Genomic DNA, 15,272 nt, shown 5'->3' with positions numbered 1-15,272 from the left:
TGCACTAGAACAAGCCGTTGTGGGCCTTGAAGAGCTGATTCACTCATTTGGCGTCGTAGGGTTTCGGTAGGGTACTAACGAACATGAGCTATCTTAGTCGAAAGAACTATACATGGTGCCCCAACGATCATGCACCAAGATTGTCAAATATGCAAATGCCACGCAATTGGAGAGAAGCAAGGCAATGTTTGCCGTCGTTTGGAGATACTGATTATTTTTGCATTCCGCCTAATTTTGTGGCGATTTTGCGTTTATTCGCGGACTTCTTTCACCCTCGGTAGAACACTTTTATGCAGCCCGTGTTGAGTAACATAATGCTGTATCGGTAGTTTTTCATGTTGCTCAACAATTTTCTCATTGGCATTTTTCATCTAATTATAATATTTGAGAAATTGATCAATGGAGACTGAATACGTAATTCGTCGGAATGCAAAAAAAAAAGATACGTCCCTCCGAGCGACGGCAAACATTACCTTGGTTCTGTCCAGCTACGTCGTATTTGCATATATTAAAACTTGATGCATGAAAGATGGCCACCCTGTATCGTTCTTTTGACTAAGATAGCTCATGTTCGTCAGTATCCTACCGAAACCCTACGATGCCAAATGAGGGAATTGGCTCTTCAAGGCCCTCAACGGCTTGTTCCAGTGCAATTCTGTAAAATAAGCCCTTGACGGGGACAAACATAATGCGGGTGGGCTGTCCTTCAGGAATTCAGTCGACACTATCTTCTTCCGTTGCCTTCATCCCTCCCACCCGCCCTTCACGGCTAAAGTAATGTTAAGTTACACTGGGATCGTGTTCTGCCCTTACTAAAGTGTGCATAAGTAGCCCAAAAACGTCATTGCCCGTGTGTCCCTTGCTCCACGTGTCGAAAATACAGGTAAGTGCACATGAGATGAACCCGCTCAGAGGAGTAAGGTCGGAACAGAGGGCTGCCCGCACCTTCGTAAGTTAATTGGTGGCCGCATTACACACATGTCCCCCTCGTAGTCCGCATTGCAACTGCGACGTCCGTGCTTCTCGCAGGTTCTGCACAGCTCTCGTGCGCTACCAACTGGCGCTGGACACGGGACTGCTGCCAGTGGACCCATACATGAATTTCCTCGTGGGCGGTGTCATCGAGGCAGTGAGCGGAATCGCCAGCCATCTGATTCTGCTGTACCTACCACGCAAGAGATCCACCATCTGCTTTTTAATTTTCACCATGGTTGCTTATCTACTCCATGCCTGCTTGCCAAAAGGTGTTCCGTCGCTTCACGCTTTAAAATGTTTCGATGCGGCATTCAGAGCAAATGTCAATAAGCCGTAGACAATATCCTGAAAAAAGAAAAATCAAGGCCCCTTTCTTTAAGAAAGATGGCTGAACGCGAAGCTTTCCCCCAACGCAAACTGAAAGTCAGTCCAAAGCCAACGACCACGCAACGAACCCAAGAAAGGCTGAGCGACCCGACGATATGCGTATACGATTTGATTGCATGTTTAAGATTGTATCTTTTGAACGTTGAAATTGAATGAAGACGCATTTCGTTAAGTGGCATAGCCTTTATTTTAGATAATTTAGCCATTGATTACACGCACACACTCACTTTCACGGACGACTCTACACTTGCGTTCGCGAATGGCACCCTCTTCTGCCGTGCGCTGCACCCACGGCCTGCCCATGGTGACGGCCGGCAATGCATTGCGTGACGGACGTAATGCAGTGCAGATATATACAGTTCGTTTGGGTAGCGTGGCGTTCAACCATCTTTATTTAGGAAGGGGCTTTGACATTTTTTTCCAGATACTAAGATGAGCCTGTGTTCACGCGTACTTGCTGTCGTCGATAAGCAGAGAAGCTCAGTTAATCACGACGCAACTTGCACTTCCAGTGAACTTCGTGCGCATGCGCTACTCTTGCTGAACTTGTCGTTTCGCGCCGTCATTCACTGACCGGTCAGTCAGTCGACGCTGGCGTGGTACTGCGAATGTAAACTGGAGTGTTCTACGCAGATGTGTAAGTTCGCTTTCCTGCAGTGCGTGTTCGGCGCTCACGGATGAATCAGCGAGACATGAAAGCTTCGCTTTAAAACATGCGATCCAGTTGACTGAATCTTTAGGAAAGTTTATTCCGGGCTCGAAAGAAAGCTCGCGAAATACGAAAAAGTACCACATGACCAGCCGCCCGGGCGCCGCGACAGCGGCACAGCCAAACCTGCAGCACACGAACGGCGCATTCTTGCCAATCACGCTCCATTTCAGAAGTAAGGCCGGATTCACTCAGCCGTCATACGCTCCTTAACCGTCACGGCACCGGCGTCCGTCATCAGACCGAGTTTCCTCGCCGGTTTCTTCTCAAAAATAGGGAGCCGGCAACGTTATGAGCATTCGCAAACGTCACCGGCGTGCTAATGCCGAGGAGGAACGGGCGAGGAAACGCTCTCATGATGGACGCCGGTGCCGTGACGGTGACGGGATGCTACAAAAACAGAAGTAGAGATTGCGCGTATGAGTGTGAGCGAATGGTTGAAAACAAGCGCAACTTAAATCGCTCTTGAAAGACATAACACAAAGCATGAGTTGAATTATTTGAATTGTAACGCACTCAGTTACTCGTAATACCATGAAAAAATTATGCTCTACCGTGCATTAAAACGTGCTACGTATGTAATAAGGAATTGGACGTTGCATGAGGTACGATAACCGTGACCTAAAAAGTCTATCATGACGCAATAAAGACATCAGGAAAGAGCTTGGTTACGTTGTCATGAGATTATATCCCGCGTAAATAGGCGTACGACAAACGTGCAGTAGAATAATTTATAACCGGAGCTACAATTTCGAGCACATTACCGGGCGCCGTGGCAAGGCCCGCAGTCTTGGCTGCGTTACCAACAAATCGAGTTAGAGTATTTACTATTTCGATTACTTCGGTCAATCATTCATTTGCGCATTTGTTATCTGAACTATACCACGCCTGCTGCTTTACCAAGATGGCCACCGCTTACCGTCTTGTCTCTCGTCCAGCTTACGCCTTGGCCGAAAGGCTGATGATGCTTGTGGGTCGGCTGTGCATCGGCAATGTGATCAACATCAACATAATCTACTTAAGCGAGATGTTTCCCACCGGTGCCCGTGCACTGGCCATCGGGTTCGCCCAGACAGTGTTCGGAGTCGGAGCTGCCATCCAGCCGCACATCAATCACCCCGTAAGTTCATTGCACGGAGTTGTTGAATGTGTTTGGGTTGAAAACATTTTGCTATACACTGCAGTGGCAGCGCGAAATTTGGCGGTCTTGATAATGAATACAATAAGACAAGCACGAAATAGTGAGAAGACAGGGAAAACGACATGACGATGGCTCACTGTTTCTTTGTGCCTTAGAAAAAAAGGTTGTCTTTCTTTGGCCTTCAGCTAGTCTTTTCCTATTCTTCGTTTACTAACTCACCTAAAAACTTATTTTTCTAGAATGTTGATGAGTTCATTCGAAGCCTGTTCCGCGGTACTGCTGCCGCGTCTCCTTGACAAAGACCGCGAGTAATACGCACATAGGCCATTCGCACGAACGAGCATCTGTACGGTCGTGGACTGGGCGAGCCAGGTCGCCTATTTTCGCTCTTCGCTCGTGTTTTGAGGTTGTTGTTCCTTATGGAAGAGCATTCACTATCCATGTTGTAAACAAGAAACGTAAACCCCCTCTTTGGGTTTCGCGAAGCGAATGGAATTGCCGTATTTTAATACCATGCGCGTCAGCTTGGCTTGCATTTCTCACCGAGATGCTAAGTGGTGAAGGCGAAGTGTGAACCCGAGTGCTGCAACGGTGGGGCTCACCTTCAAATTTTTTTTCCTCGTTAAAACAACTTTTTACATAAAAATTTGTGTGCTGAGAGTTATATCCTTATACTCGCTTTTCACCGCAGTCCGTCATTGACCACCTCATTATTACCAACGTTTACACATAGGCCAAAATTGTGTGTTTTCTTTAAAGTTCAGGTTTTCTTAACAGCCGGTGGGCAACATCCATGTGCAAATAACAGTTAACTTCAACAGACAGTACGCTTTAGGGAGAATTGTACCAGCTGATTCTTTAGACTACACATACTTTTTAAACATTGCCTCTCGCAGATAGTGCTATTCTAGTCCTTGAGTTGAATTACTCGAAGAGGCGCACATTACTTGCATGAGGAATCGCAATTGACTAAATAATGAACGTTTCATTAAGCGATAATCACTTTAGCACACATATTGCAATACGAATAGCCGGTGAGTTTGCAAGGCGTATCCACTTGGAACGAATTATCAAATTGCATGACACCCGTTTCGAGATATTTATTCGCGAATTTTGGAACGGAATGCATTGGGGATGCTGTTACTTTTGTGCGTCATTGCATAAAACAGCTTTTGTTAAGAAAAGTGCGACAGTGCACTTTTACCACAAGTTTGACGGGGCATATCTCGAAACTGGTGCCATCTTTAGAATTCGTTTCAAGTGCGTACGCCTTGCCAACTTACCAGTTACAATTAGTAAATTCCAATACGTGACTTAAAGTTTAAAACATAATTACTGAATGTTTGTTAATTAGTAAATTCGCATTTGGACTTATTGTACAAGTTATGTCCGCCTCTTCGAGTAATCATGGTAAAGGATCATAATTGTCCTAAATGCTACAGACAATTTTCTAAAATTCTGCATAGTCCTAAAGACACCTGGTAAAGAAGCAGCTTAAGGCTCCCTCGGAAAGACTATTTTAACGATTGTAAAACATTCTATAACATCGGGTCCTTAATCCTCGTGGTTAAGGAAGAAAAACAAATAGTCTGAAATTGTCTGTCATGCAACAATGCGTGAAACACTTAATTTAAGGGCAATATCTTTCGGCGCAGCTTATTTCCTCCCCATTTGGGGAAATTCTATAATGGCTGTGACGTCTGTTTTCCTGTCCAGAATCTTTTAGAGAATTGGTCTCCGCTATGCTTATAATCACTTACTGAGAAAAGTGGGGGAGGCGGGAAAGCGATGAGGCGATGTGAGAAGACAAGGAAACGCTACTACTAGACACGGTAGCAGTTGCGGACAAACTGTATAATTTAATTTCAAGGTGTAGTACGTTGCGTTTCTGCTACTTCTGAAAAAGAAACATCCTGCAAATTTGTCAAGCGCACAACTGACGCATGGCGTGCAGACGCAAAGCCGCATTAAAGCATCACAGCATCTAGACGACACTATACGGAAGCGGCCGCACATCAAATCAACACTTCTGTACCCGGCCCGATAGCTCTATGATTATGGTGTTGCTGGTGGTGGTGATAACTTTATTGCACACAGGGGAGTTGCGGACACGCAGGTCCTTGAGCCCTCGCACGGCCCCACTGCACTCAAACGTTCATGTCCCGGAGGCTCATGACGCTGGCAGCCCGGCCTGTGGCGATGGCTTGCTTGGCGCTCGCGGGTATGATCCCAACCGTGGCAGCCGCATTTCTATGTGACTGAAATGCAAAAAAAAAAAATGCTCGTGTACTTTGATTTAGGAGCACGCTAAAGAATCCCAGGTGGTTAAAATTAATCAGAAGTTCTCCACTGCCGCGTGCCTCATGATCAGACTGAGTTTGACACGGAACGCCCCATAATTATGGCTTAACACTTCTGCTACAATGTAGTGCGTAGTGCGAGGCAATGACTGTGCTTATCTCGCAAGCTATGAACAATGGCGCTCAACAACGCCTCAAGCAAGCACTGTTCTGTGTTCTATGTGTCTTGCTGTGTGTTCTGTGTACTGCGCAGACACAGTATAGTGGTGCGCGCGAAGTAACGTTTAACATCAACTCGCCGCTGTCGTATTGCACTAAACGCTGAAAAAAAGCATTCGCCGTAAACGTCACCACAAATTATCCTGAATCGAGGCAAACAGATCAGGAAGCTTCGCTTAAATTGACTTCCACAGTGCGTATGATGCGTATAATTTTTTTGTGCTGCTTTTTCGTGACTAGACATGACCCACAAGAGTTTTCAGACAAGAGGCCTTACGAGTCAATAGAAACGCTTCACAGAATTTGTAAACGAAGGCTTACTAATTTTTTCAATAGGTGCTAGTTACCGTTACGTTGTCACGCCACGCCCTTCGGTTACAGTAGTCGTAAAAGGGTCCCAAGGCTTGTGGGTCCTAGCTGTAAAAAGCTTCCTTAACCAGTTGCCCTTTCCTCTCCAATGTCATCGGCCAAATTTTTTCGACTCGATGCGCCGGCAAAAGTAAGCAAATTAGCTAATTCTCTTTTGTTTTTTTGCAGTAACAGCTTGGCATGACTATTTCGGCCTTATTTTCTAGTATACTACAAAGCTTAATCTCTAACAGTCGTTTGACTCCGCTGTAGCTGAGTTACTGATCCTTAGGTCACGGGTGCGATGTCGGCCGCGGCGGACGTATTTCTATGTGGGCGAAATGCAAAAGCGCACGTGCGTTTAGGTTTAGGAGCGCGTTAAACAGCCCTAGGAAATCAAAATTAATCCGGAGTACCACCTAGAGCGTGCCTCATAATCAGATTGGGAATTTTGGCACGTAAAACTGCAGAATTCAATTCATTCACAAATCTGCCTTCCTCCGATCGACCTAAAATGCCTCGAATTTGTTTGGAGAGTAAGTTCTTTCTCCCATCTCATGTGGTCGGCGGGTTTCTGGCTACCTTCATGAAGCATTTAACGCCCTAAAGCGGGCAATGCTCCCTTAGCTGCTGGTGAGTCCTGTTCGCTACCTCTTAAGTGCATTAAATTTATTGTGGCACGCGCGGCAGTTCACCGGGCTTTGGTTCTTTCGCGACGGTGCGCGGGACACAAGGCAGAAGCAAAGGTGCCGCCGCAGATCGAAAGATGCGTTCTATATTAATGTATACTTTTCATTTTAAAAAATTTATTTAATAAGACAGACTAAGAACCGGTGCAAGCAGGACAGGTACAAAAGGCAAGATAAAAAGTACAAACATCAAAGATAACATAGAAAAACAATACGTAAAATGGAAACACAACACAAATTAACAGCATGTTTTACCCATAAACAGTACGTTCTACGGGAAAATATGCAAAATTTAAACACAACACCAATTAACATTACGCATCAAGGCTCTAGGTCACAGAAAATTAGATCAGTTAGACGGTTCCATTCTAATACAGCACGCCAGAGAAATGAAAACTGAAAAGCGTTAGTTTTAGCAGAATATGGTGTTAAAGAATGGGCGTGATGTCGTGTATGTCTAGTGGACACAGGAGATGAATATGCATGCGAGTCAAGGGCTAACTTATGATAAGAAAGTAGGTAAAGAAAGTTGAGGCGGTTCTTTTATCATCGTAGTTCAAGTTTTTCAATGATGTTAGCAGCTATGATTTCAGACACCCGCCGTGGTTGCTCAGTGGCTATGGTGTTGGGCTGCTGAGCACGAGGTTGCGGGATCGAATCCCGGCCACGGCGGCCGCATTTCGATGGGGGCAAAATGCGAAAACATCCGTGTGCTTACATTTAGGTGCACGTTAAAGAACCCCAGGTGGTCGAAATTTCCGGAGTCCTCCACTACGGCGTGCCTCATAATCAGAAAGTGGTTTTGGCACGTAAAACCCCAATTATTATATGATTTGAGACCGTGAGTCTGTAATTTTAAATTTAGAATAAACAAACCTAACAGCCTTTGTTCAGCTTCAAGTTTCTTTATGTTAGGTTTAGTGAAGGGGTACAATGCAACACAAGAGTATTCTAGTTTAGTTTTTATATACGTAAAGTAACTGAGTAGTTCAATGTTAGGATAATTTCTAAGCTTGTTTTAGAAAACACGACTTACGGAAGGCGGCAGAACACATGTTGTCGGTATAGATTCCAAGACAAGTCATTAGTTATTGTTACGCTGAAATATTTGTATTTCGTTACCTGTTGTAGTGATCTTGAGCCAAGGTTATACGCAAAATCAAGATGTGTTTTTGTACGAGTTACACAAAGATAGTTTTCTGTGCGTTTAGAGCGATACCATGTTCATCACATCAGCTTAATATGTTGTTAAGACTTCAATGCGAATTCTGTTGATCATTAGTACAAGTAACTTGACGAAAAAGAACACAATCATCCACGAACAGTCTGATTTGAGTTCCTGGTAGTACTACGATAGCAATGTTACTTACCCGCCGTGGTTGCTCACTGGCTATGGTGTTGGGCTGCTGAGCACGAGGTCGCCAGTTTGAATCCCGGTCATGGCGGCCGCATTTCGATGGAGGCGAAATGCGAAAACACCTGTGTACTTAGATTCAGGTGCGCGTTAAAGAACCTCATTTTAAGAAGTCCTACGTTACGGCATACCTCATAATCAGAAAGTGGTTTTGGCACGTAAAATCCTATAATTAAAAAAACAATGTCATTTCTATAAATTAAAAGAACAATGGCCCCAAAACACTGCCCTCGGGCACGCGTGTTGTTACAAGAAGAAAGCTCGAATTGTTGCCATATACTGACCATCTACTGAAACAAACTGGTCCCGATCTGTCAAGCAGTCTTCAATTCATGCAGAAAATATATCTGGCAGATTAATGTCCTTAAGGTTCGTAATTAGTTTGTGATGAATAACTTTGTCAAATGTCCTGATAAAATCAAGGAATGTGACGTCCATTTGAGCATTCTTATCCAGAGTTTCTGCAAATGAATGAACCACTGTGGGAGAGTTAAGGTTGAATAACCATTTCTAAAGCTATGCTGAAAGTTAGTGTAGAGTTTTGTGCAGAAAATTCCGCAATGCGTTCAGATATTACACGTTCAAGCATTTTAGAAATTGATGTTAATGAGATGACAGCAATTTTCTAAGAGTAAATGGTTGCCTTTCTTAAAAATGGGAACAACACGAGCCCTCTTCCAATCACTAGGTGGTTTTGCAGGTGACAGGGAACATCGAAACAGCACAATGACAAAATGAGTGATAATTTCTGCACAACCGCGAAGAAATACATTAGGTGTGTTGTCTGGATCGCAAGATGATTTTGTGTTCAAGTTCAAAATCATTGAAACTACACCAGAGTACATGAAGTCAACGTCAGTGGATTGACACACTTTGATGAAGCGTAGTAACACTTAGCAGGTTTTTTCGCAACGGAACGTTATCATTCAAGCCATGGTCCCAGACATAAGGCACGTTGTTGATATCTAGTTTATCGAATGCTAGTGAAACCTTATCTTTTTTGTCGGGGTTCGGTTTCGCACTAGCCCACAATTTCTTTCTGATGTCACGAATTCTTTCCGAAACATCTTCACTTATAGCAAAATTCGTGTCCTTTAGTTTAAAACCGTTTTCAGTATTGCATATTTAATGCTTGAATCTAACAGTTTAAGAATGGCGGGTCTCGTCAAGTCGGGTCGTCGCCTGCCTAGTCTATGTATACGCACGATTTGAACGAATGTCAAGTGCAAGGATATCCTGAAAAATGCCTTTATTTACCGCAGGTTTTAGTTTGTTTCAACTTTTTTCTGGAAGTCCGTAGACTGTGAAGTTTGAGCGTCTACTGTGCTTTTCCAAGTAATCTATTTTAGCTTCAACTGCTTGAATTGCGTTTTGCATGCAGTTACTCTGCTCTTGGAACGATGTTACCGCTTTCTTCGAGAGCGGTAATCGTATCAATTTTCTCAATGTCTACCAGATGGGTTTCTTTGATTTCTTTAATATCTCATGCAATTTCCTTAAGGTGTTTAGCGATCTGAGTCAATTCTGGAGTCGGATTTTGTTCTATATCAGCTATATTACATTATATATAAATGTACGTTAAAAGCATTTTTTGAAATTAGTTAGAGGCACGTTAGACAAACCCGGTAGTTTCTCATGTAAGCAAACCTGATGTTCGTGTGGTTGACCTCCCTGCCTTTTTTTTTCTCTCTGTCCGAAGTACATGGTTAATTCGGGACTGTTTCAGTTTAAGATTTGTCGGATGTAAGCGTACAAACCCTTTAGAGCCTACATCGGAGCAATGGGCTATCTTAAGAATAAGCGCGACCAGCTAGCCGAACTTATTTCTGAAATGATAGCCGTAGCCCGTATCTGATTAATTTTTGTAGTGTAATTGAAGGTGTTCTGCTATACGAGATCGAATTGGCAAAACAACGCCGGTTCAGTGAACCTAGATGACATTCTGAGCTGTCTGACGTTACTTTGGCTAAACGCGTCTACAGGCTTTGGCTAAGCGTCTTTGGCTAAAAGCGCCACATGTGATGTCTCGCAGGCTGAGTGTCTCCTTCGAAAAGGTTCTCGTTTAAGTTTCTTCTGTTTTTAGGCGTCGGTCGGCGTACTAGTTCGCAAAAACGATCATTGAGGCGAGATATACGCACCATGCTTGTTTACTTGCAATGCCTAATTGTCGAAATCCGGTGCGCGAACTTTTAAGAACATTCATACAATGTCATAGCGGTACGTGGGACTGTTGTATATGCTCGACTGTGTGCGCGTGTGTGGCACCTCAGGGCAGCTAACCTTACTTTTCTTTAATCCAACGATGATCTTACACCAAGAATATGCAAAGGATGACCATTGCACATAACCGTAATGACAAATACCCCTTAATTGCATGAAAGAAGAAAGCCTATGAGCATTTATAAGCAAGGCTGGTTCGTCTTTAAGTCTAAAAAGTTGAAAGAAAATACCTACAAGATTTCACTCGTAGAATGTTGTTGCCGGGATAAAAAATTCAGTGCCACTCCACACTCTGAAGGTGGATGACAAGCGAAGCTGTGTATGTGAACCCCTTAACGGCGAACTATCCATGGCTGTGCGTCGAACGCCATATGCACATAAATGGAAGGCGAGACGCGATTAGTCGCTCCTCCACTATGTTGACCCTCGGAAGATGATGAGGTACCGGGGCGCATACATACCCATGTATTGTTGCGAAACGCAGCACGACACTTTTTACTAACGAATCCCGGCACGTAGAACAGACGTACCTCGCCGCACTCCGGGGCAGACACTGATTCACCGTAGCAAAGGCGATCGTGCGTTAGTCGACGTCCCGCAGTGCAGTAAAAGTTGCGAGGTCACTCGAAAACCACAAGTGATCACATACAACACAGGCCATACAACATTGGTACCCCAAAAACTCCCTCTTAAACCTGGCCGTTGCTCCAGTGAAATATTCGAAGTTTGCGGGATCGGGATCACACCTCGCGGTCCTGGCAGGTAGCACGCTTACGGGACCGCCACCACGGGAGAGCGGAAGGAAAGGCGATACGCAAGCGCTTGGAACACCGACAAAGAGGCCGACGCGAACGTAGACATGGCCTTGGCGGGAAAAAGTGTAGTATCTGTTCTTATCAGCTTAATATTTGATACGGGTTGTATTTGGGCCTACGATATTGTCACGTGGTGGTGACGTTAAGAACACAGTAGCAATACTGTGAAAGACAAAACTAACTTTTATTGGGCGAACCTGTGCCCAGAAAAACAGGCTACACTTATAGCACAACGATAGCGGCGAACACGGTCGGCGATCGTCGAAAATCTGATCACCGGGTCAAGCGCGTCGGCTTTTATAGATCGGTCGTCGAATGTTCCAGATTAACCGCTCGGACCCGCGTGTCTTCCACAAATTTCCACACTATTCGCGTCGCGCATACATGCAATCAGATTACATAAGTTGCGGTGAAAGACAGTGGACGGAACCATCGATAACATTGCAGAAACTTCTCTTACATGCAGGCGCGTCCTGCGCTGTGCGATAACATTTGTTAGGCGGCGAAACATGGTAGCCCGATAAAGATAAGTACACGCGTCAATATTAAACTTATTTTTGCAATTTGGCGGAGTGGGGGGAGGGGGAGGGGGCTTAAAGCCTGCTTCATCACTGCCGTGGGTCAGCCCGGAATTGCACTATCTTTGGTATCGGCCCACGATGGGGAGGAATTCTCGATCTACACGGCACGATAGACGCACCCAATTTTTTCCAGAACCTAGCTTCCCCCCCCCCTTCCATATAGAGCTTTACTGTAAAAAAAAAAATCGAAAAGGCAGTGGTAGAAACTTTCAAGTACTGTACTTGAACCCTCACATTTTAGGGAACGATACACCTGTGCTTGTATACCGTTTAATGCAGCAAATGTCAGTCGCTTTTCTAAGGAGGTGACCCCGCAGGGATGACTGCGTCAGCAGGCGTTTGGTGTGTTGCGACACCACGTACTCGAGCACAGGAGGGTTGGACCCTCCCGCGTGTAGCCGTGCGCGGCTTAGCCATGTCCGCGGAAAGGGGGATCCTGGGGGTTGAGCTGATGCCGGCTGTTCGGACCTTTAAGGCCCTCTGGTGGAGGCAACGTACTTCTTTGTCCTCTGCTTCACGTAGACGGCACCCCAAGACTGACCCACCCGGGGAAAATCGGTAGTCGCCTTTTTCTGTCCTCCTCTTCTATCTTTTTCTCTCTCGCTTTCAATATTTCCTGTCTTCTATTCACTTATTCTTATTTCCGGGCGGCAAGGGTTAACCGTGTGTAATATATTCAAACTTGGGTATATACATTAGGGTATAGTGGCGGTGTATAGCTGGCGTCTGCAGGTTTCTTGGAACGTGTAGCGTCCTCTTGTTGGGCTCGGTGGTGGGTGGCTACCACCGCCGCCGAATTTTGACACCATCCAATGGCAGAAGCGTTCCCCCGACTCTCAGATCGGCCTCTGAAAAGAGGTCGCACCGAAGCAACTTTCCAGTTCTTTCTGAAACCAAGCGAAGGCACATTTACAAAATACCATGTTCTTCATAGTGAAGCCAACACAACTGTGACAAAACTGTCGCCATCCCTAGTTTCTAAATGCCTAGCAAACACAATTGGACCTGGTTACAAAGCCTCAAAGATGGCTAGCGGAGACCTCCTTGAACCGACCAAGAAAGATCAACTAGAAAAGCTCGTTAAAATCACCAGTATCGGTCACAAAGTGACAATCTCTCCACACCACTCACTCAACACAAGTAGGGGAGCTATATCAGCAGACTTCCTAAACCTCAGTGACGAAGAGCTCCTTTAAGGATTTCAGGAGCAAAACGTTATTAAGGTACAGAGAATCGCACTACAACGAAATGACCAACCGATCCCGACGAAACACGTGGTATCGACATTTGGTAGCAGCACTGTCCATAGTTCACTCGACGCAGGATATTTGAAAATCAACGTCAGACCGTACCCGAACCGAGGTGGTGTTTCATACCGGACTCATACCGAACCCGAGGTGGCGTTTCAAGTGCCAGAGGTTCGTGCATGCATCACAATCATGCAGAGGCAAAGAAAGATGCGCGAAATGTGGTGCCAATGACCATCCTTCCGAGAACTGCAATGCCCTCGCACTATGTCAATTGCAAGGGCGATCAACCTGCTTACTCGCGGAGCTGTCCTTGCTGGAAAAGCAAGAAATCGTCGCAATCACAGCGAAGGAAAAAAATGCATTCTATGAAGCGGCGAGGAAAAGGCTAGAGCACTTACCTCAAGCAAGCTATGCCAGTGTGACGCGGCAGGGGCAGCGCCACACCGGTTTCAGGAGTCTCTACAGGAGCACCCAAAGTGGACCCTGTAGAAACTCCAACAGCCTCCTTGGCGGCTGCAGCCAGTGCTGCTCCATCATAGGTGAGCCTGCAGACCTTGGTTCCGCAGGTCCCAAAGCTAAACCGAACTCCACTGCCTGGGACGCGAATTTCAGCGCCTAGTTCATGATCTTCCAAAGCCTCAGAGAAGGTTATGGAGGTCGATCCAACAACCCCGGCGTCATCGACACCGAAAGATCAGCGCTCTCTGGAGCGCACTAGGAGTGATAAACTTCCTGTAACTGCTCTGAGAAAGGGACCGGTATCCTAAACAGTCACCCTCCTTGTATACACATTTATCTATCAATACCACGTGCTCTTGAACCCAGATAACAAAAGCCTTTCTCAACATGGCTACACAAATAATTCAGTGAAATTCGAGGGACTTTTTTAGAATCGAGCTGTCAAAGATCTACTAAAGGAATATTAGCCACGACTGTTCTTTGTTCAAGAAACACATTTAAAGTCCATACACAGGAACTTCTTAAGACAGTACATACTTTTCCGTAAAGATCGAAATAATGGTAATTGTTCAGGCGGTGTGAAAATTATAGCCCAAGGTGTGTGTGTAGGTGTGTGTGTGTGTGTGTGGGTGGGTGGGTGGGTGTGTAGTTCAGTGTTTGACGGAAGCCCGTCTGGTGAGGATGAAACATCGTTAAAAGGTAAACAAAAACCCGGGGCACTTACCCGAGAGATCACCCATTGCAACTCTACCCGAGAGATCGCCCATTGATGCACCGGACCTGGCTCGGCTGTTACAGTTCTGTTTATCAAACACGTACTTTACGTTCCAAAAGTGTTTCTACAAACAGGTTCACGGAACGGCTATGTGAGCTTCTATATCGGTAACCGCCGCTAACTTGACAATGCAAGCACTTGAAAGTCGAGCACTCTCTTCGTTCAGCCCTGCTCCGAAGGCATTCTTTCGCTGCGTGGACGACTGTTTTTGCATCATTCACAAAGAAGCAGTTCAGTCGTTCACTTCGCACCTAAACAGCATGGAAGCAGCGATCCAGTTCACGGTAGAAGAGGAAGTCGACGGCAAGCTTCCGTTCCTTGATATGCTGATTGAAAGAAAGGGGCCTACTTTGTCGTTCGCAGTTTTCAGAAAGCCAACTCACAAGACGCTACTTGCATTTCCGCTCCTTGCAACCTGCTTCTCACATAAGGGCAGTGGTTTCGACGCTTCTACGACGCGCGGAGAAAATCTGCCCGAGACGAGAAGACTACGCAGCCGACGTAAGCGTGGTACGGCGGGAACTATCAGCCTGTGGTTACCCGTGCTCTTTCTTGAATGCTGTCGAACGACAAATGGCACGTCCGCAGTTACCCTATGCTGCCTCTAGTCAAAAGCGCGCCGGAATACCACATATCCCGTCCACAAGTGAAGCTCTAAGCCGTATTCTGCGTTCATACAATGTTCAAGTGGCACACATTCCAAACCGGAAACTACGGCAATCGCTCGTCAATGTTAAGGACAAATTACCAAAAGAGAAATTCCCAGGTGTTGTGTATGTTGTCCCATGTGCGGATTGCGACTACGTGTACATTGGCGAAACTGGTAACTTTGAAAGGTGTCTTAAAAAGCACAATTATGACGTCAAAAAAGAAAATGTGAAATCCAGTGCTTTGGCTGAGCATGCCACTTCAAGCGGCCATGCAATCGACTGGGGGAAGGCACGTGTCCTTGCCAGGGAAAAAGGGCTATCTCGACGCCTTTATCTTGAG

General features: G+C 45.6%; 1 protein-coding gene across 2 annotated transcripts in view; it reads left to right on the top strand.

Moving 5' to 3' along the window:
- Nucleotides 1-15,272, top strand: part of LOC142571589 (solute carrier family 22 member 6-B-like) — an 82,034-nt gene that overhangs the window by 42,938 nt on the left and 23,824 nt on the right. For both annotated transcript variants that reach the window (XM_075680084.1, XM_075680076.1), the window contains exons 7-8: nucleotides 1,030-1,244; nucleotides 3,010-3,191. In XM_075680084.1, the coding sequence (XP_075536199.1) occupies nucleotides 1,030-1,244; nucleotides 3,010-3,191 (397 nt within the window). The remainder of the gene's footprint in view (nucleotides 1-1,029; nucleotides 1,245-3,009; nucleotides 3,192-15,272) is intronic.

The sequence above is a fragment of the Dermacentor variabilis genome, chromosome 1, assembly GCF_050947875.1.
Source record: "Dermacentor variabilis isolate Ectoservices chromosome 1, ASM5094787v1, whole genome shotgun sequence".
In the NCBI taxonomy this organism is placed as follows: domain Eukaryota; kingdom Metazoa; phylum Arthropoda; class Arachnida; order Ixodida; family Ixodidae; genus Dermacentor; species Dermacentor variabilis.
The sequence above is the reverse complement of the archived record's forward strand: the minus strand, read 5'-3'. Positions and strand labels throughout refer to the sequence as shown.